This window comes from Physella acuta, unplaced genomic scaffold (genome assembly GCF_028476545.2).
Source record: "Physella acuta isolate Inbredline_101_S28 unplaced genomic scaffold, ASM2847654v3 ptg000155l, whole genome shotgun sequence".
Classification (NCBI taxonomy): domain Eukaryota; kingdom Metazoa; phylum Mollusca; class Gastropoda; family Physidae; genus Physella; species Physella acuta.
In genome coordinates, this window is record NW_026731674.1 from 218,756 (window position 1) to 242,241 (window position 23,486).

At 53.1% G+C, this 23,486-nt stretch overlaps 1 protein-coding gene across 10 annotated transcripts in view; it reads left to right on the forward strand.

Annotated features, from left to right (window-relative positions):
* LOC131935718 (protein-cysteine N-palmitoyltransferase HHAT) overlaps window positions 1–23,486 on the forward strand; it is a 57,721-nt gene that overhangs the window by 32,917 nt on the left and 1,318 nt on the right. For all 10 annotated transcript variants that reach the window (XM_059292294.1, XM_059292298.1, XM_059292292.1 and 7 more), the window contains 2 exons: window positions 789–1,565; window positions 2,620–2,764. In XM_059292294.1, the coding sequence (XP_059148277.1) occupies window positions 789–1,565; window positions 2,620–2,764 (922 nt within the window). The remainder of the gene's footprint in view (window positions 1–788; window positions 1,566–2,619; window positions 2,765–23,486) is intronic.

The following is a 23,486-nucleotide window of genomic DNA, read 5'->3' on the forward strand; positions in this document are numbered from 1 at the left end:
TCTAGAAATGAATGAATGGGTTTAAAATTAATTTTTTTAAAGTATCATAACTGTATCATTTAGTCTAGAAATGAATGAATTGGTTTAAAAATTTTTAAAAGTATCATAACCGTATCATTTAGTCTAGAAATGAATGAATTGGTTTAAAATTAATTTTTTTAAAGTATCATAACTGTATCATTTAGTCTAGAAATGAATGAATTGGTTTAAAATTAATTTTTTTAAAGTATCATAACTGTATCATTTAGTCTAGAAATGAATGAATTGGTTTAAAATTAATTTTTTTAAAGTATCATAACTGTATCATTTAGTCTAGAAATGAATGAATTGGTTTAAAAAATTTTAAAAGTATCATAACTGTATCATTTAGTCTAGAAATGAATGAATTGGTTCAAAATTAATTTTTTTAAAGTATGATAACTGTATCATTTAGTCTAGAAATGAATGAATTGGTTTAAAATTAATTTTTTTAAAGTATCATAACTGTATCATTTAGTCTAGAAATGAATGAATTGGTTTAAAATTAATTTTTTTAAAGTATCATAACTGTATCATTTAGTCTAGAAATGAATGAATTGGTTTAAAATTAATTTTTTTAAAGTATCATAACTGTATCATTTAGTCTAGAAATGAATGAATTGGTTTAAAATTAATTTTTTTTAAAGTATCATAACTGTATCATTTAGTCTAGAAATGAATGAATTGGTTTAAAATTAATTTTTTTAAAGTATCATAACTGACATTACCCAGATAACCTAAAATGTTCTTTGACATTTTTTTATTTTCAGGTCGAGTACCTAGCCCTAACTACTATGGACCTTCGCTTTTTGTATCAGGTTTCCAATGGGTTTTTTGAACTCAACCTGTTTTCATTTGCTGTTGAAAAAGTGAAACTCTCCACCTCCAAGGCCACGACTAGACCAACCCTCTTTGATTACATGTACTATGTCTTTCATGTGGGCAAATTTTTTGATGGCCCCATTTATCTGTTTCCTCAGTTCTACTCTGACAGCCAGACCTCCAGCAGCCCCATCCCCAGGTGCTGGAGGGAGAGCCTCTTCAGGGTTGCTCGGCTCATCTTTTGGGCTCTGTTTTTGGAGCTACAGGCTCATTTTTTGTATTTGAGTGCCCTGGGAGAAAATTTGGATGGGGTTAAACAATTATCACTTCCTGCACTTCTTGGCATGTGCTACATCCAAGGTCAGTTTTTCATGGTCAAGTACGTGCTGTTGTATGGCATGAGTGGAGAGTTTTTGAGATTAGACGGGGTTAGTCCCCACCCATGGCCTCGCTGCATCAGCTGGGTCTACTCATATGTTGATATGTGGAAGCACTTTGATGTTGGTCTCTATCAATTTATGAAGACATACATCTACACTCCATTGGGAGGGTCTACAGCAGGGCCCATCAGGAGAGTTTTGGCCTCTGGTATTTGTTTCTTCTTCATCTACGCCTGGCATGGTGCCACTAAAGCCTTGTTCATATGGTGTTTGGGAAATTATTTGACAGGACTTCTTCAGGCTGCTGCCACTGCACTTGAGCATTCACACTTTGGACTGAGACTGGTAGGTACCACCTCAACCAAACATGTCATCCAACACTCAACCAAACATGTCATCCAACACTCAACCAAACATGTCACACAACCAAACATGTCATCCAACACTCAACCAAACATGTCACTCAACCAAACATGTAACTCAACCAAACATGTCATCCATCACTCAACCAAACATGTCATCCATCACTCAACCAAATGTGTCATTCATCACTCAACCAAATGTGTCATTCATCACTCAACCAAATGTGTCATTCATCACTCAACCAAACATGTCATCCATCACTCAACCCACGTCATCCATCACTCAACCAAACATGTCATCCATCACTCAACCAAATGTGTCATTCATCTCTCAACCAAACATGTCATCCATCACTCAACCAAACGTGTCATTCATCACTCAACCAAACCTGTCATCCATCACTCAACCAAACGTGTCATTTATCACTCAACCAAACATGTCACTCAACCAATCAAGACGCAGCTATCACCCACAAACCCTGCATCTAAATATATGATTGGATGAAAGAATCGATTAGACTATACTGACACCAATCACTAATGGGTGTGGTTTTATTTGCTTTTTTACTTTCCCAGCAGAGGGGCATGTTTGAATAGGGGGGAGGGGGGTTGCATGTGTGTAGCTTGTATGGTGGGGTTGCATTTGATTATTTTGTTAGTGTTTCATTTCAATTCCTAGACCAGTCTAGGTGTTTCTTTAAATTTAATATATTATAAAAGTAAAAAAAAATGATTTACCTGTGTTTTGTGTTTGATTACAGAAATCCTGTGTTTTGTGTTTGATTACAGAAATCCTGTGTTTTGTGTTTGATTACAGAAATCCTGTGTTTTGTGTTTGATTACAGAAATCCTGTGTTTTGTGTTTGATTACAGAAATCCTGTGTTTTGTGTTTGATTACAGAAATCCTGTGTTTTGTGTTTGATTACAGAAATCCTGTGTTTTGTGTTTGATTACAGAAATCCTGTGTTTTGTGTTTGATTACAGAAATCCTGTGTTTTGTGTTTGATTACAGAAATCCTGTGTTTTGTGATTACAGAAATCCTACCTAGGAGCGCGCAATGAACAGCGACTGAGAGCCTTTCTGATAACTCCCATCTACATCACTTCATGCTGGCACATTTTTTATTTTTTCTATGGTGACAAGATTGCATGGAACATTGCTGAGAGAATGTTTTTCAAAGGTTAGAAAAGAATCTTTGTAGAAAGATGTTGTAGTGAATATCTTTATGTAAACAAAAGAATTAAGCATTGTAGACCTCCCCCCAAGTACGATTGTGGACATGATTAGAACAGATGATTGTGGACATGATTAGAACAGATGATTGTGGACAAGATTAGAAACAGATGATTGTGGACATGATTAGAAACAGATGATTGTGGACATGATTAGAACAGATGATTGTGGACATGATTAGAACAGATGATTGTGGACATGATTAGAAACAGATGATTGTGGACATGATTAGAACAGATGATTGTGGACATGATTAGAACAGATGATTGTGGACATGATTAGAAACAGATGATTGTGGACATGATTAGAAACAGATGATTGTGGACATGATTAGAACAGATGATTGTGGACATGATTAGAACAGATGATTGTGGACATGATTAGAACAGATGATTGTGGACATGATTAGAACAGATGATTGTGGACATCATTAGAACAGATGATTGTGGACATGATTAGAAACAGATGATTGTGGACATGATTAGAAACAGATGATTGTGGACATGATTAGAAACAGATGATTGTGGACATGATTAGAAACAGATGATTGTGGACATGATTAGAACAGATGATTGTGGACATAATTAGAACAGATGATTGTGGACATGATTAGAACAGATGATTGTGGACATGATTAGAAACAGAATATTTTTAGAGTTCTAGATGAGATGATATCAATGTCAAGTCATTAAGTGCATAGGGGGGGGGGGGGGCAGCACAGAGCATTCAACTCCTGCTGGACACAACAACCCCACACTACCACAGGTGCTACATCCACCCCCACACTACCACAGGTGCTACACCCAACCCCACACTACCACAGGTGCTACACCCAACCCCACACTACCACAGGTGCTACACCCAACCCCCACAGGTGCTATACCCAACCCCACACTACCACAGGTGCTACACCCAACCCCACACTACCACAGGTGCTACACCCAACCCCACACTACCACAGGTGCTACATCCAACCCCCACAGGTGCTACACCCAACCCCACACTACCACAGGTGCTACATCCAACCCCACACTACCACAGGTGCTACACCCAACCCCACACTACCACAGGTGCTACATCCAACCCCATACTACCACAGGTGCTAAACCCAACCCCATACTACCACAGGTGCTAAACCCAACCCCACACTACCACAGGTGCTACACCCAACCCCACACTACCACAGGTGCTACATCCAACCCCACACTACCACAGGTGCTACATCCAACCCCACACTACCACAGGTGCTACACCCAACCCCACACTACCACAGGTGCTACACCCAACCCCACACTACCACAGGTGCTACATCCAACCCCACACTACCACAGGTGCTACATCCAACCCCACACTACCACAGGTGCTACACCCAACCCCACACTACCACAGGTGCTACATCCAACCCCACACTACCACAGGTGCTACATCCACCCCCACACTACCACAGGTGCTACACCCAACCCCACACTACCACAGGTGCTACATCCAACCCCACACTACCACAGGTGCTACACCCAACCCCACACTATCATAGGTGCTACACCCAACCCCACACTACCACAGGTGCTACATCCAACCCCACACTACCACAGGTGCTACACCCAACCCCACACTACCACAGGTGCTACACCCAACCCCACACTACCACAGGTGCTACACCCAACCCCACACAACCACAGGTGCTACACCCAACCCCACACTTCCACAGGTGCTACACCCAACCCCACACTACCACAGGTGCTACACCCAACCCCACACTACCACAGGTGCTACATCAAACCCCACACTTCCACAGGTGCTACACCCAACCCCACAGGTGCTACACCCAACCCCACACTACCACAGGTGCTACACCCAACCCCACACTACCACAGGTGCTACACCCAACCCCACACTATCATAGGTGCTACACCCAACCCCACACTACCACAGGTGCTACATCCAACCCCACACTACCACAGGTGCTACACCCAACCCCCACAGGTGCTACATCCACCCCCACACTACCACAGGTGCTACACCCAACCCCACACTACCACAGGTGCTACATCCAACCCCACACTACCACAGGTGCTACACCCAACCCCACACTATCATAGGTGCTACACCCAACCCCACACTACCACAGGTGCTACATCCAACCCCACACTACCACAGGTGCTACACCCAACCCCACACTACCACAGGTGCTACACCCAACCCCACACTACCACAGGTGCTACACCCAACCCCACACTACCACAGGTGCTACACCCAACCCCACACTTCCACAGGTGCTACACCCAACCCCACACTACCACAGGTGCTACACCCAACCCCACACTACCACAGGTGCTACATCAAACCCCACACTTCCACAGGTGCTACACCCAACCCCACAGGTGCTACACCCAACCCCACACTACCACAGGTGCTACATCCAACCCCACACTACCACAGGTGCTACACCCAACCCCACACTATCATAGGTGCTACACCCAACCCCACACTACCACAGGTGCTACATCCAACCCCACACTACCACAGGTGCTACACCCAACCCCCACAGGTGCTACATCCAACCCCACACTACCGCAGGTGCTACATCCAACCCCACACTACCACAGGTGCTACATCCAACCCCACACTACCACAGGTGCTACATCCACCCCCACACTACCACAGGTGCTACACCCAACCCCACACTACCACAGGTGCTACATCCAACCCCACACTACCACAGGTGCTACACCCAACCCCACACTATCATAGGTGCTACACCCAACCCCACACTACCACAGGTGCTACATCCAACCCCACACTACCACAGGTGCTACACCCAACCCCACACTACCACAGGTGCTACACCCAACCCCACACTACCACAGGTGCTACACCCAACCCCACACTACCACAGGTGCTACACCCAACCCCACACTTCCACAGGTGCTACACCCAACCCCACACTACCACAGGTGCTACACCCAACCCCACACTACCACAGGTGCTACATCAAACCCCACACTTCCACAGGTGCTACACCCAACCCCACAGGTGCTACACCCAACCCCACACTACCACAGGTGCTACACCCAACCCCACACTACCACAGGTGCTACACCCAACCCCACACTATCATAGGTGCTACACCCAACCCCACACTACCACAGGTGCTACATCCAACCCCACACTACCACAGGTGCTACACCCAACCCCCACAGGTGCTACATCCAACCCCACACTACCACAGGTGCTACATCCAACCCCACACTACCACAGGTGCTACATCCAACCCCACACTACCACAGGTGCTACATCCAACCCCACACTACCACAGGTGCTACATCCACCCCCACACTACCACAGGTGCTACACCCAACCCCACACTACCACAGGTGCTACATCCAACCCCACACTACCACAGGTGCTACACCCAACCCCACACTACCACAGGTGCTACACCCAACCCCACACTACCACAGGTGCTACACCCAACCCCACACTACCACAGGTGCTACATCCAACCCCACACTACCACAGGTGCTACATCCAACCCCACACTACCACAGGTGCTACACCCAACCCCACACTACCACAGGTGCTACACCCAACCCCCACAGGTGCTACACCCAACCCCACACTACCACAGGTGCTACACCCAACCCCACACTACCACAGGTGCTACACCCAACCCCCACAGGTGCTACACCCAACCCCACACTACCACAGGTGCTACATCCAACCCCACACTACCACAGGTGCTACATCCAACCCCACACTACCACAGGTGCTACACCCAACCCCACACTACCACAGGTGCTACACCCAACCCCACACTACCACAGGTGCTACACCCAACCCCACACTACCACAGGTGCTACACCCAACCCCACACTACCACAGGTGCTACACCCAACCCCACACTACCACAAGTGCTACATCCAACCCCACACTACCACAGGTGCTACATCCAACCCCACACTACCACAGGTGCTACACCCAACCCCACACTACCACAGGTGCTACACCCAACCCCACACTACCACAGGTGCTACACCCAACCCCACACTACCACAGGTGCTACATCCAACCCCACACTACCACAGGTGCTACATCCAACCCCACACTACCACAGGTGCTACACCCAACCCCACACTACCACAGGTGCTACACCCAACCCCACACTACCACAGGTGCTACATCCAACCCCACACTACCACAGGTGCTACATCCAACCCCACACTACCACAGGTGCTACACCCAACCCCACACTACCACAGGTGCTACACCCAACCCCACACTACCACAGGTGCTACACCCAACCCCACACTACCACAGGTGCTACACCCAACCCCACACTACCACAGGTGCTACACCCAACCCCACACTACCACAAGTGCTACATCCAACCCCACACTACCACAGGTGCTACACCCAACCCCCACAGGTGCTGCACCCAACCCCACACTACCACAGGTGCTACATCCAACCCCACACTACCACAGGTGCTACACCCAACCCCACACTACCACAGGTGCTACACCCAACCCCACACTACCACAGGTGCTACACCCAACCCCCACAGGTGCTACACCCAACCCCACACTACCACAGGTGCTACACCCAACCTCACACTACCACAGGTGCTACACCCAACCCCCACAGGTGCTACACCCAACCCCACACTACCACAGGTGCTACATCCAACCCCACACTACCACAGGTGCTACACCCAACCCCACACTACCACAGGTGCTACATCCAACCCCACACTACCACAGGTGCTACACCCAACCCCACACTACCACAGGTGCTACATCCAACCCCACACTACCACAGGTGCTACACCCAACCCCCACAGGTGCTACACCCAACCCCACACTACCACAGGTGCTACATCCAACCCCACACTACCACAGGTGCTACACCCAACCCCACACTACCACAGGTGCTACACCCAACCCCCACAGGTGCTACACCCAACCCCACACTACCACAGGTGCTACACCCAACCCCACACTACCACAGGTGCTACACCCAACCCCCACAGGTACTACACCCAACCCCACACTACCACAGGTGCTACATCCAACCCCACACTACCACAGGTGCTACATCCAACCCCACACTACCACAGGTGCTACACCCAACCCCCACAGGTGCTACATCCAACCCCACACTACCACAGGTGCTACATCCAACCCCACACTACCACAGGTGCTACACCCAACCCCACACTACCACAGGTGCTACATCCAACCCCCACAGGTGCTACACCCAACCCCACACTACCACAGGTGCTACATCCAACCCCACACTACCACAGGTGCTACACCCAACCCCACACTACCACAGGTGCTACATCCAACCCCATACTACCACAGGTGCTAAACCCAACCCCACACTACCACAGGTGCTACACCCAACCCCACACTACCACAGGTGCTACATCCAACCCCACACTACCACAGGTGCTACATCCAACCCCACACTACCACAGGTGCTACACCCAACCCCACACTACCACAGGTGCTACACCCAACCCCACACTACCACAGGTGCTACATCCAACCCCACACTACCACAGGTGCTACATCCAACCCCACACTACCACAGGTGCTACACCCAACCCCACACTACCACAGGTGCTACATCCAACCCCACACTACCACAGGTGCTACATCCACCCCCACACTACCACAGGTGCTACACCCAACCCCACACTACCACAGGTGCTACATCCAACCCCACACTACCACAGGTGCTACACCCAACCCCACACTATCATAGGTGCTACACCCAACCCCACACTACCACAGGTGCTACATCCAACCCCACACTACCACAGGTGCTACACCCAACCCCACACTACCACAGGTGCTACACCCAACCCCACACTACCACAGGTGCTACACCCAACCCCACACTACCACAGGTGCTACACCCAACCCCACACAACCACAGGTGCTACACCCAACCCCACACTTCCACAGGTGCTACACCCAACCCCACACTACCACAGGTGCTACACCCAACCCCACACTACCACAGGTGCTACATCAAATCCCACACTTCCACAGGTGCTACACCCAACCCCACAGGTGCTACACCCAACCCCACACTACCACAGGTGCTACACCCAACCCCACACTACCACAGGTGCTACACCCAACCCCACACTATCATAGGTGCTACACCCAACCCCACACTACCACAGGTGCTACATCCAACCCCACACTACCACAGGTGCTACACCCAACCCCCACAGGTGCTACATCCACCCCCACACTACCACAGGTGCTACACCCAACCCCACACTACCACAGTTGCTACATCCAACCCCACACTACCACAGGTGCTACACCCAACCCCACACTATCATAGGTGCTACACCCAACCCCACACTACCACAGGTGCTACATCCAACCCCACACTACCACAGGTGCTACACCCAACCCCACACTACCACAGGTGCTACACCCAACCCCACACTACCACAGGTGCTACACCCAACCCCCACAGGTGCTACATCCAACCCCACACTACCACAGGTGCTACACCCAACCCCCACAGGTGCTACACCCAACCCCACACTACCACAGGTGCTACATCCAACCCCACACTACCACAGGTGCTACACCCAACCCCACACTACCACAGGTGCTACACCCAACCCCCACAGGTGCTACACCCAACCCCACACTACCACAGGTGCTACACCCAACCCCCACAGGTGCTACACCCAACCCCACACTACCACAGGTGCTACATCCAACCCCATACTACCACAGGTGCTAAACCCAACCCCACACTACCACAGGTGCTACACCCAACCCCACACTACCACAGGTGCTACATCCAACCCCCACAGGTGCTACACCCAACCCCACACTACCACAGGTGCTACATCCAACCCCACACTACCACAGGTGCTACACCCAACCCCACACTACCACAGGTGCTACATCCAACCCCATACTACCACAGGTGCTAAACCCAACCCCATACTACCACAGGTGCTAAACCCAACCCCACACTACCACAGGTGCTACACCCAACCCCACACTACCACAGGTGCTACATCCAACCCCACACTACCACAGGTGCTACACCCAACCCCACACTACCACAGGTGCTACACCCAACCCCACACTACCACAGGTGCTACACCCAACCCCACACTACCACAGGTGCTACACCCAACCCCACACTACCACAGGTGCTACACCCAACCCCACACTACCACAAGTGCTACATCCAACCCCACACTACCACAGGTGCTACACCCAACACCCACAGGTGCTGCACCCAACCCCACACTACCACAGGTGCTACATCCAACCCCACACTACCACAGGTGCTACACCCAACCCCACACTACCACAGGTGCTACACCCAACCCCACACTACCACAGGTGCTACACCCAACCCCCACAGGTGCTACACCCAACCCCACACTACCACAGGTGCTACACCCAACCTCACACTACCACAGGTGCTACACCCAACCCCCACAGGTGCTACACCCAACCCCACACTACCACAGGTGCTACATCCAACCCCACACTACCACAGGTGCTACACCCAACCCCACACTACCACAGGTGCTACATCCAACCCCACACTACCACAGGTGCTACACCCAACCCCACACTACCACAGGTGCTACACCCAACCCCCACAGGTGCTACATCCAACCCCACACTACCACAGGTGCTACACCCAACCCCCACAGGTGCTACACCCAACCCCACACTACCACAGGTGCTACATCCAACCCCACACTACCACAGGTGCTACACCCAACCCCACACTACCACAGGTGCTACACCCAACCCCCACAGGTGCTACACCCAACCCCACACTACCACAGGTGCTACACCCAACCCCACACTACCACAGGTGCTACATCCAACCCCATACTACCACAGGTGCTAAACCCAACCCCATACTACCACAGGTGCTAAACCCAACCCCACACTACCACAGGTGCTACACCCAACCCCACACTACCACAGGTGCTACATCCAACCCCACACTACCACAGGTGCTACACCCAACCCCACACTACCACAGGTGCTACACCCAACCCCACACTACCACAGGTGCTACACCCAACCCCACACTACCACAGGTGCTACACCCAACCCCACACTACCACAGGTGCTACACCCAACCCCACACTACCACAAGTGCTACATCCAACCCCACACTACCACAGGTGCTACACCCAACACCCACAGGTGCTGCACCCAACCCCACACTACCACAGGTGCTACATCCAACCCCACACTACCACAGGTGCTACACCCAACCCCACACTACCACAGGTGCTACACCCAACCCCACACTACCACAGGTGCTACACCCAACCCCCACAGGTGCTACACCCAACCCCACACTACCACAGGTGCTACACCCAACCTCACACTACCACAGGTGCTACACCCAACCCCCACAGGTGCTACACCCAACCCCACACTACCACAGGTGCTACATCCAACCCCACACTACCACAGGTGCTACACCCAACCCCACACTACCACAGGTGCTACATCCAACCCCACACTACCACAGGTGCTACACCCAACCCCACACTACCACAGGTGCTACACCCAACCCCCACAGGTGCTACATCCAACCCCACACTACCACAGGTGCTACACCCAACCCCCACAGGTGCTACACCCAACCCCACACTACCACAGGTGCTACATCCAACCCCACACTACCACAGGTGCTACACCCAACCCCACACTACCACAGGTGCTACACCCAACCCCCACAGGTGCTACACCCAACCCCACACTACCACAGGTGCTACACCCAACCCCACACTACCACAGGTGCTACACCCAACCCCCACAGGTACTACACCCAACCCCACACTACCACAGGTGCTACATCCAACCCCACACTACCACAGGTGCTACATCCAACCCCACACTACCACAGGTGCTACACCCAACCCCCACAGGTGCTACATCCAACCCCACACTACCACAGGTGCTACATCCAACCCCACACTACCACAGGTGCTACACCCAACCCCACACTACCACAGGTGCTACATCCAACCCCCACAGGTGCTACACCCAACCCCACACTACCACAGGTGCTACATCCAACCCCACACTACCACAGGTGCTACACCCAACCCCACACTACCACAGGTGCTACATCCAACCCCATACTACCACAGGTGCTAAACCCAACCCCACACTACCACAGGTGCTACACCCAACCCCACACTACCACAGGTGCTACATCCAACCCCACACTACCACAGGTGCTACATCCAACCCCACACTACCACAGGTGCTACACCCAACCCCACAATACCACAGGTGCTACACCCAACCCCACACTACCACAGGTGCTACATCCAACCCCACACTACCACAGGTGCTACATCCAACCCCACACTACCACAGGTGCTACACCCAACCCCACACTACCACAGGTGCTACATCCAACCCCACACTACCACAGGTGCTACATCCACCCCCACACTACCACAGGTGCTACACCCAACCCCACACTACCACAGGTGCTACATCCAACCCCACACTACCACAGGTGCTACACCCAACCCCACACTATCATAGGTGCTACACCCAACCCCACACTACCACAGGTGCTACATCCAACCCCACACTACCACAGGTGCTACACCCAACCCCACACTACCACAGGTGCTACACCCAACCCCACACTACCACAGGTGCTACACCCAACCCCACACAACCACAGGTGCTACACCCAACCCCACACTTCCACAGGTGCTACACCCAACCCCACACTACCACAGGTGCTACACCCAACCCCACACTACCACAGGTGCTACATCAAATCCCACACTTCCACAGGTGCTACACCCAACCCCACAGGTGCTACACCCAACCCCACACTACCACAGGTGCTACACCCAACCCCACACTACCACAGGTGCTACACCCAACGCCACACTATCATAGGTGCTACACCCAACCCCACACTACCACAGGTGCTACATCCAACCCCACACTACCACAGGTGCTACACCCAACCCCCACAGGTGCTACATCCACCCCCACACTACCACAGGTGCTACACCCAACCCCACACTACCACAGGTGCTACATCCAACCCCACACTACCACAGGTGCTACACCCAACCCCACACTATCATAGGTGCTACACCCAACCCCACACTACCACAGGTGCTACATCCAACCCCACACTACCACAGGTGCTACACCCAACCCCACACTACCACAGGTGCTACACCCAACCCCACACTACCACAGGTGCTACACCCAACCCCACACTACCACAGGTGCTACACCCAACCCCACACTTCCACAGGTGCTACACCCAACCCCACACTACCACAGGTGCTACACCCAACCCCACACTACCACAGGTGCTACATCAAACCCCACACTTCCACAGGTGCTACACCCAACCCCACAGGTGCTACACCCAACCCCACACTACCACAGGTGCTACATCCAACGCCACACTACCACAGGTGCTACACCCAACCCCACACTATCATAGGTGCTACACCCAACCCCACACTACCACAGGTGCTACATCCAACCCCACACTACCACAGGTGCTACACCCAACCCCCACAGGTGCTACATCCAACCCCACACTACCACAGGTGCTACATCCAACCCCACACTACCACAGGTGCTACATCCAACCCCACACTACCACAGGTGCTACATCCACCCCCACACTACCACAGGTGCTACACCCAACCCCACACTACCACAGGTGCTACATCCAACCCCACACTACCACAGGTGCTACACCCAACCCCACACTATCATAGGTGCTACACCCAACCCCACACTACCACAGGTGCTACATCCAACCCCACACTACCACAGGTGCTACACCCAACCCCACACTACCACAGGTGCTACACCCAACCCCACACTACCACAGGTGCTACACCCAACCCCACACTACCACAGGTGCTACACCCAACCCCACACTTCCACAGGTGCTACACCCAACCCCACACTACCACAGGTGCTACACCCAACCCCACACTACCACAGGTGCTACATCAAACCCCACACTTCCACAGGTGCTACACCCAACCCCACAGGTGCTACACCCAACCCCACACTACCACAGGTGCTACACCCAACCCCACACTACCACAGGTGCTACACCCAACCCCAAACTATCATAGGTGCTACACCCAACCCCACACTACCACAGGTGCTACATCCAACCCCACACTACCACAGGTGCTACACCCAACCCCCACAGGTGCTACATCCAACCCCACACTACCACAGGTGCTACATCCAACCCCACACTACCACAGGTGCTACATCCAACCCCACACTACCACAGGTGCTACATCCAACCCCACACTACCACAGGTGCTACATCCACCCCCACACTACCACAGGTGCTACACCCAACCCCACACTACCACAGGTGCTACATTCAACCCCACACTACCACAGGTGCTACACCCAACCCCACACTACCACAGGTGCTACACCCAACCCCACACTACCACAGGTGCTACACCCAACCCCACACTACCACAGGTGCTACATCCAACCCCACACTACCACAGGTGCTACATCCAACCCCACACTACCACAGGTGCTACACCCAACCCCACACTACCACAGGTGCTACACCCAACCCCCACAGGTGCTACATCCAACCCCACACTACCACAGGTGCTACATCCAACCCCACACTACCACAGGTGCTACACCCAACCCCCACAGGTGCTACACCCAACCCCACACTACCACAGGTGCTACATCCAACCCCACACTACCACAGGTGCTACATCCAACCCCACACTACCACAGGTGCTACACCCAACCCCACACTACCACAGGTGCTACACCCAACCCCACACTACCACAGGTGCTACACCCAACCCCACACTACCACAGGTGCTACACCCAACCCCACACTACCACAGGTGCTACACCCAACCCCACACTACCACAAGTGCTACATCCAACCCCACACTACCACAGGTGCTACATCCAACCCCACACTACCACAGGTGCTACACCCAACCCCACACTACCACAGGTGCTACACCCAACCCCACACTACCACAGGTGCTACACCCAACCCCACACTACCACAGGTGCTACATCCAACCCCACACTACCACAGGTGCTACATCCAACCCCACACTACCACAGGTGCTACACCCAACCCCACACTACCACAGGTGCTACACCCAACCCCACACTACCACAGGTGCTACATCCAACCCCACACTACCACAGGTGCTACATCCAACCCCACACTACCACAGGTGCTACACCCAACCCCACACTACCACAGGTGCTACACCCAACCCCACACTACCACAGGTGCTACACCCAACCCCACACTACCACAGGTGCTACACCCAACCCCACACTACCACAGGTGCTACACCCAACCCCACACTACCACAAGTGCTACATCCAACCCCACACTACCACAGGTGCTACACCCAACCCCCACAGGTGCTGCACCCAACCCCACACTACCACAGGTGCTACATCCAACCCCACACTACCACAGGTGCTACACCCAACCCCACACTACCACAGGTGCTACACCCAACCCCACACTACCACAGGTGCTACACCCAACCCCCACAGGTGCTACACCCAACCCCACACTACCACAGGTGCTACACCCAACCTCACACTACCACAGGTGCTACACCCAACCCCCACAGGTGCTACACCCAACCCCACACTACCACAGGTGCTACACCCAACCCCACACTACCACAGGTGCTACATCCAACCCCACACTACCACAGGTGCTACACCCAACCCCACACTACCACAGGTGCTACACCCAACCCCCACAGGTGCTACATCCAACCCCACACTACCACAGGTGCTACACCCAACCCCCACAGGTGCTACACCCAACCCCACACTACCACAGGTGCTACATCCAACCCCACACTACCACAGGTGCTACACCCAACCCCACACTACCACAGGTGCTACACCCAACCCCCACAGGTGCTACACCCAACCCCACACTACCACAGGTGCTACACCCAACCCCACACTACCACAGGTGCTACACCCAACCCCCACAGGTGCTACACCCAACCCCACACTACCACAGGTGCTACATCCAACCCCACACTACCACAGGTGCTACATCCAACCCCACACTACCACAGGTGCTACACCCAACCCCCACAGGTGCTACATCCAACCCCACACTACCACAGGTGCTACACCCAACCCCACACTACCACAGGTGCTACATCAAACCCCACACTTCCACAGGTGCTACACCCAACCCCACAGGTGCTACACCCAACCCCACACTACCACAGGTGCTACATCCAACCCCACACTACCACAGGTGCTACACCCAACCCCACACTATCATAGGTGCTACACCCAACCCCACACTACCACAGGTGCTACATCCAACCCCACACTACCACAGGTGCTACACCCAACCCCCACAGGTGCTACATCCAACCCCACTCTACCACAGGTGCTACATCCAACCCCACACTACCACAGGTGCTACATCCAACCCCACACTACCACAGGTGCTACATCCACCCCCACACTACCACAGGTGCTACACCCAACCCCACACTACCACAGGTGCTACATCCAACCCCACACTACCACAGGTGCTACACCCAACCCCACACTATCATAGGTGCTACACCCAACCCCACACTACCACAGGTGCTACATCCAACCCCACACTACCACAGGTGCTACACCCAACCCCACACTACCACAGGTGCTACACCCAACCCCACACTACCACAGGTGCTACACCCAACCCCACACTACCACAGGTGCTACACCCAACCCCACACTTCCACAGGTGCTACACCCAACCCCACACTACCACAGGTGCTACACCCAACCCCACACTACCACAGGTGCTACATCAAACCCCACACTTCCACAGGTGCTACACCCAACCCCACAGGTGCTACACCCAACCCCACACTACCACAGGTGCTACACCCAACCCCACACTACCACAGGTGCTACACCCAACCCCACACTATCATAGGTGCTACACCCAACCCCACACTACCACAGGTGCTACATCCAACCCCACACTACCACAGGTGCTACACCCAACCCCCACAGGTGCTACATCCAACCCCACACTACCACAGGTGCTACATCCAACCCCACACTACCACAGGTGCTACATCCAACCCCACACTACCACAGGTGCTACATCCAACCCCACACTACCACAGGTGCTACATCCACCCCCACACTACCACAGGTGCTACACCCAACCCAACACTACCACAGGTGCTACATCCAACCCCACACTACCACAGGTGCTACACCCAACCCCACACTACCACAGGTGCTACACCCAACCCCACACTACCACAGGTGCTACACCCAACCCCACACTACCACAGGTGCTACATCCAACCCCACACTACCACAGGTGCTACATCCAACCCCACACTACCACAGGTGCTACACCCAACCCCACACTACCACAGGTGCTACACCCAACCCCCACAGGTGCTACACCCAACCCCACACTACCACAGGTGCTACACCCAACCCCACACTACCACAGGTGCTACACCCAACCCCCACAGGTGCTACACCCAACCCCACACTACCACAGGTGCTACATCCAACCCCACACTACCACAGGTGCTACATCCAACCCCACACTACCACAGGTGCTACACCCAACCCCACACTACCACAGGTGCTACACCCAACCCCACACTACCACAGGTGCTACACCCAACCCCACACTACCACAGGTGCTACACCCAACCCCACACTACCACAGGTGCTACACCCAACCCCACACTACCACAAGTGCTACATCCAACCCCACACTACCACAGGTGCTACATCCAACCCCACACTACCACAGGTGCTACACCCAACCCCACACTACCACAGGTGCTACACCCAACCCCACACTACCACAGGTGCTACACCCAACCCCACACTACCACAGGTGCTACATCCAACCCCACACTACCACAGGTGCTACATCCAACCCCACACTACCACAGGTGCTACACCCAACCCCACACTACCACAGGTGCTACACCCAACCCCACACTACCACAGGTGCTACATCCAACCCCACACTACCACAGGTGCTACATCCAACCCCACACTACCACAGGTGCTACACCCAACCCCACACTACCACAGGTGCTACACCCAACCCCACACTACCACAGGTGCTACACCCAACCCCACACTACCACAGGTGCTACACCCAACCCCACACTACCACAGGTGCTACACCCAACCCCACACTACCACAAGTGCTACATCCAACCCCACACTACCACAGGTGCTACACCCAACCCCCACAGGTGCTGCACCCAACCCCACACTACCACAGGTGCTACATCCAACCCCACACTACCACAGGTGCTACACCCAACCCCACACTACCACAGGTGCTACACCCAACCCCACACTACCACAGGTGCTACACCCAACCCCCACAGGTGCTACACCCAACCCCACACTACCACAGGTGCTACACCCAACCTCACACTACCACAGGTGCTACACCCAACCCCCACAGGTGCTACACCCAACCCCACACTACCACAGGTGCTACACCCAACCCCCACAGGTGCTACACCCAACCCCACACTACCACAGGTGCTACACCCAACCTCACACTACCACAGGTGCTACACCCAACCCCCACAGGTGCTACACCCAACCCCACACTACCACAGGTGCTACACCCAACCCCACACTACCACAGGTGCTACATCCAACCCCACACTACCACAGGTGCTACACCCAACCCCACACTACCACAGGTGCTACACCCAACCCCACACTACCACAGGTGCTACACCCAACCCCCACAGGTGCTACACCCAACCCCACACTACCACAGGTGCTACACCCAACCCCACACTACCACAGGTGCTACACCCAACCCCCACAGGTGCTACACCCAACCCCACACTACCACAGGTGCTACATCCAACCCCACACTACCACAGGTGCTACATCCAACCCCACACTACCACAGGTGCTACACCCAACCCCCACAGGTGCTACATCCAACCCCACACTACCACAGGTGCTACATCCAACCCCACACTACCACAGGTGCTACATCCAACCCCACACTACCACAGGTGCTACACCCAACCCCACACTACCACAGGTGCTACACCCAACCCCCACAGGTGCTACATCCAACCCCACACTACCACAGGTGCTACACCCAACCCCCACAGGTGCTACACCCAACCCCACACTACCACAGGTGCTACATCCAACCCCACACTACCACAGGTGCTACACCCAACCCCACACTACCACAGGTGCTACACCCAACCCCCACAGGTGCTACACCCAACCCCACACTACCACAGGTGCTACACCCAACCCCACACTACCACAGGTGCTACACCCAAACCCCACAGGTGCTACACCCAACCCCACACTACCACAGGTGCTACATCCAACCCCACACTACCACAGGTGCTACATCCAACCCCACACTACCACAGGTGCTACACCCAACCCCCACAGGTGCTACATCCAACCCCACACTACCACAGGTGCTACATCCAACCCCACACTACCACAGGTGCTACATCCAACCCCACACTACCACAGGTGCTACACCCAACCCCACATTACCACAGGTGCTACACCCAACCCCACACTACCACAGGTGCTACACCCAACCCCACACTACCACAGGTGCTACACCCAACCCCACACTACCACAGGTGCTACACCCAACCCCACACTACCACAAGTGCTACATCCAACCCCACACTACCACAGGTGCTACACCCAACCCCACACTACCACAGGTGCTACACCCAACCCCACACTACCACAGGTGCTACACCCAACCCCACACTACCACAGGTGCTACACCCAACCCCACACTACCACAAGTGCTACATCCAACCCCACACTACCACAGGTGCTACACCCAACCCCACACTACTACAGGTGCTACACCCAACCCCACACTACCACAGGTGCTACATCAAACCCCACACTTCCACAGGTGCTACACCCAACCCCACAGGTGCTACACCCAACCCCACACTACCACAGGTGCTACACCCAACCCCACACTACCACAGGTGCTACACCCAACCCCACACTATCATAGGTGCTACACCCAACCCCACACTACCACAGGTGCTACATCCAACCCCACACTACCACAGGTGCTACACCCAACCCCCACAGGTGCTACATCCAACCCCACACTACCACAGGTGCTACATCCAACCCCACACTACCACAGGTGCTACATCCAACCCCACACTACCACAGGTGCTACATCCACCCCCACACTACCACAGGTGCTACACCCAACCCAACACTACCACAGGTGCTACATCCAACCCCACACTACCACAGGTGCTACACCCAACCCCACACTACCACAGGTGCTACACCCAACCCCACACTACCACAGGTGCTACACCCAACCCCACACTACCACAGGTGCTACATCCAACCCCACACTACCACAGGTGCTACATCCAACCCCACACTACCACAGGTGCTACACCCAACCCCACACTACCACAGGTGCTACACCCAACCCCCACAGGTGCTACACCCAACCCCACACTACCACAGGTGCTACACCCAACCCCACACTACCACAGGTGCTACACCCAACCCCCACAGGTGCTACACCCAACCCCACACTACCACAGGTGCTACATCCAACCCCACACTACCACAGGTGCTACATCCAACCCCACACTACCACAGGTGCTACACCCAACCCCACACTACCACAGGTGCTACACCCAACCCCACACTACCACAGGTGCTACACCCAACCCCACACTACCACAGGTGCTACACCCAACCCCACACTACCACAGGTGCTACACCCAACCCCACACTACCACAAGTGCTACATCCAACCCCACACTACCACAGGTGCTACATCCAACCCCACACTACCACAGGTGCTACACCCAACCCCACACTACCACAGGTGCTACACCCAACCCCACACTACCACAGGTGCTACACCCAACCCCACACTACCACAGGTGCTACATCCAACCCCACACTACCACAGGTGCTACATCCAACCCCACACTACCACAGGTGCTACACCCAACCCCACACTACCACAGGTGCTACACCCAACCCCACACTACCACAGGTGCTACACCCAACCCCACACTACCACAGGTGCTACACCCAACCCCACACTACCACAAGTGCTACATCCAACCCCACACTACCACAGGTGCTACACCCAACCCCCACAGGTGCTGCACCCAACCCCACACTACCACAGGTGCTACATCCAACCCCACACTACCACAGGTGCTACACCCAACCCCACACTACCACAGGTGCTACACCCAACCCCACACTACCACAGGTGCTACACCCAACCCCCACAGGTGCTACACCCAACCCCACACTACCACAGGTGCTACACCCAACCTCACACTACCACAGGTGCTACACCCAACCCCCACAGGTGCTACACCCAACCCCACACTACCACAGGTGCTACACCCAACCCCACACTACCACAGGTGCTACATCCAACCCCACACTACCACAGGTGCTACACCCAACCCCACACTACCACAGGTGCTACACCCAACCCCCACAGGTGCTACATCCAACCCCACACTACCACAGGTGCTACACCCAACCCCCACAGGTGCTACACCCAACCCCACACTACCACAGGTGCTACACCCAACCCCACACTACCACAGGTGCTACACCCAACCCCCACAGGTGCTACACCCAACCCCACACTACCACAGGTGCTACATCCAACCCCACACTACCACAGGTGCTACATCCAACCCCACACTACCACAGGTGCTACACCCAACCCCCACAGGTGCTACATCCAACCCCACACTACCACAGGTGCTACATCCAACCCCACACTACCACAGGTGCTACATCCAACCCCACACTACCACAGGTGCTACACCCAACCCCACATTACCACAGGTGCTACACCCAACCCCACACTACCACAGGTGCTACACCCAACCCCACACTACCACAGGTGCTACACCCAACCCCACACTACCACAGGTGCTACACCCAACCCCACACTACCACAAGTGCTACATCCAACCCCACACTACCACAGGTGCTACACCCAACCCCACACTACCACAGGTGCTACACCCAACCCCACACTACCACAGGTGCTACACCCAACCCCACACTACCACAGGTGCTACACCCAACCCCACACTACCACAAGTGCTACATCCAACCCCACACTACCACAGGTGCTACACCCAACCCCACACTACTACAGGTGCTACACCCAACCCCACACTACCACAGGTGCTACACCCAACCCCACACTACCACAGGTGCTACACCCAACCCCACACTACTTCAGGCTGACTTCCAAAGAATATACACATTATAAAATCAGTTTATTTCTTTATATTCTCCTTTATTATGTTTTTATAATTTTTTTCATAACTAATTTTTGATGATTGTATATATTATGTACTAGCGTGCCCGTACCCACAAGTTGCCATGGTCTCAGAGTGTACGTTAATCACTCTCTGTACTAGTGAGGTAGAACACACTTTGGCGACGACACAGGTGTCTTGGGTGTAGAGGGGAGTTATTGTGAGTCCCCGGTTCCGCTGCACGGGCGCGGCATAGGTCACCTGGCTCGGTTTAATCATCCAATGTTGTGTTCCAACATGTAAATATTGTAGGGTGCTCTTTAAAATGAACGTAAGCACCACAGTGCTCACAAGATAGCCAAATGGGCCGCTGCCGGAGGGCGCGTCTGATTCAAAGATTGTTGTTGCTGTCTGCCTGTTGCAGTTTTACTGCTGAGTATAGTCATACCTCTTAATTTAGTGCCTGTTGCAGTTTTACTGCTGAGTATAGTCATACCTCTTAATTTAGTGCCTGTTGCAGTTTTACTGCTGAATATAGTCATACCCCTTAATTTAGTGCCTGTTGCAGTTTTACTGCTGAGTATAGTCATACCTCTTAATTTAGTGCCTGTTGCAGTTTTACTGCTGAATATAGTCATACCCCTTAATTTAGTGCATGTTGCAGTTTTACTGCTGAATATAGTCATACCCCTTAATTTAGTGCATGTTGCAGTTTTACTGCTGAATATAGTCATACCCCTTAATTTAGTGCCTGTTGCAGTTTTACTGCTGAATATAGTCATACCCCTTAATTTAGTGCATGTTGCAGTTTTACTGCTGAATATAGTCATACCCCTTAATTTAGTGCATGTTGCAGTTTTACTGCTGAATATAGTCATACCCCTTAATTTAGTGCATGTTGCAGTTTTACTGCTGAATATAGTCATACCCCTTAATTTAGTGCCTGTTGCAGTTTTACTGCTGAATATAGTCATACCCCTTAATTTAGTGCCTGTTGCAGTTTTACTGCTGAATATAGTCATACCCCTTAATTTAGTGCATGTTGCAGTTTTACTGCTGAATATAGTCATACCCCTTAATTTAGTGCCTGTTGCAGTTTTACTGCTGAGTATAGTCATACCTCTTAATTTAGTGCCTGTTGCAGTTTTACTGCTGAATATAGTCATACCCCTTAATTTAGTGCATGTTGCAGTTTTACTGCTGAATATAGTCATACCCCTTAATTTAGTGCATGTTGCAGTTTTACTGCTGAATATAGTCATACCCCTTA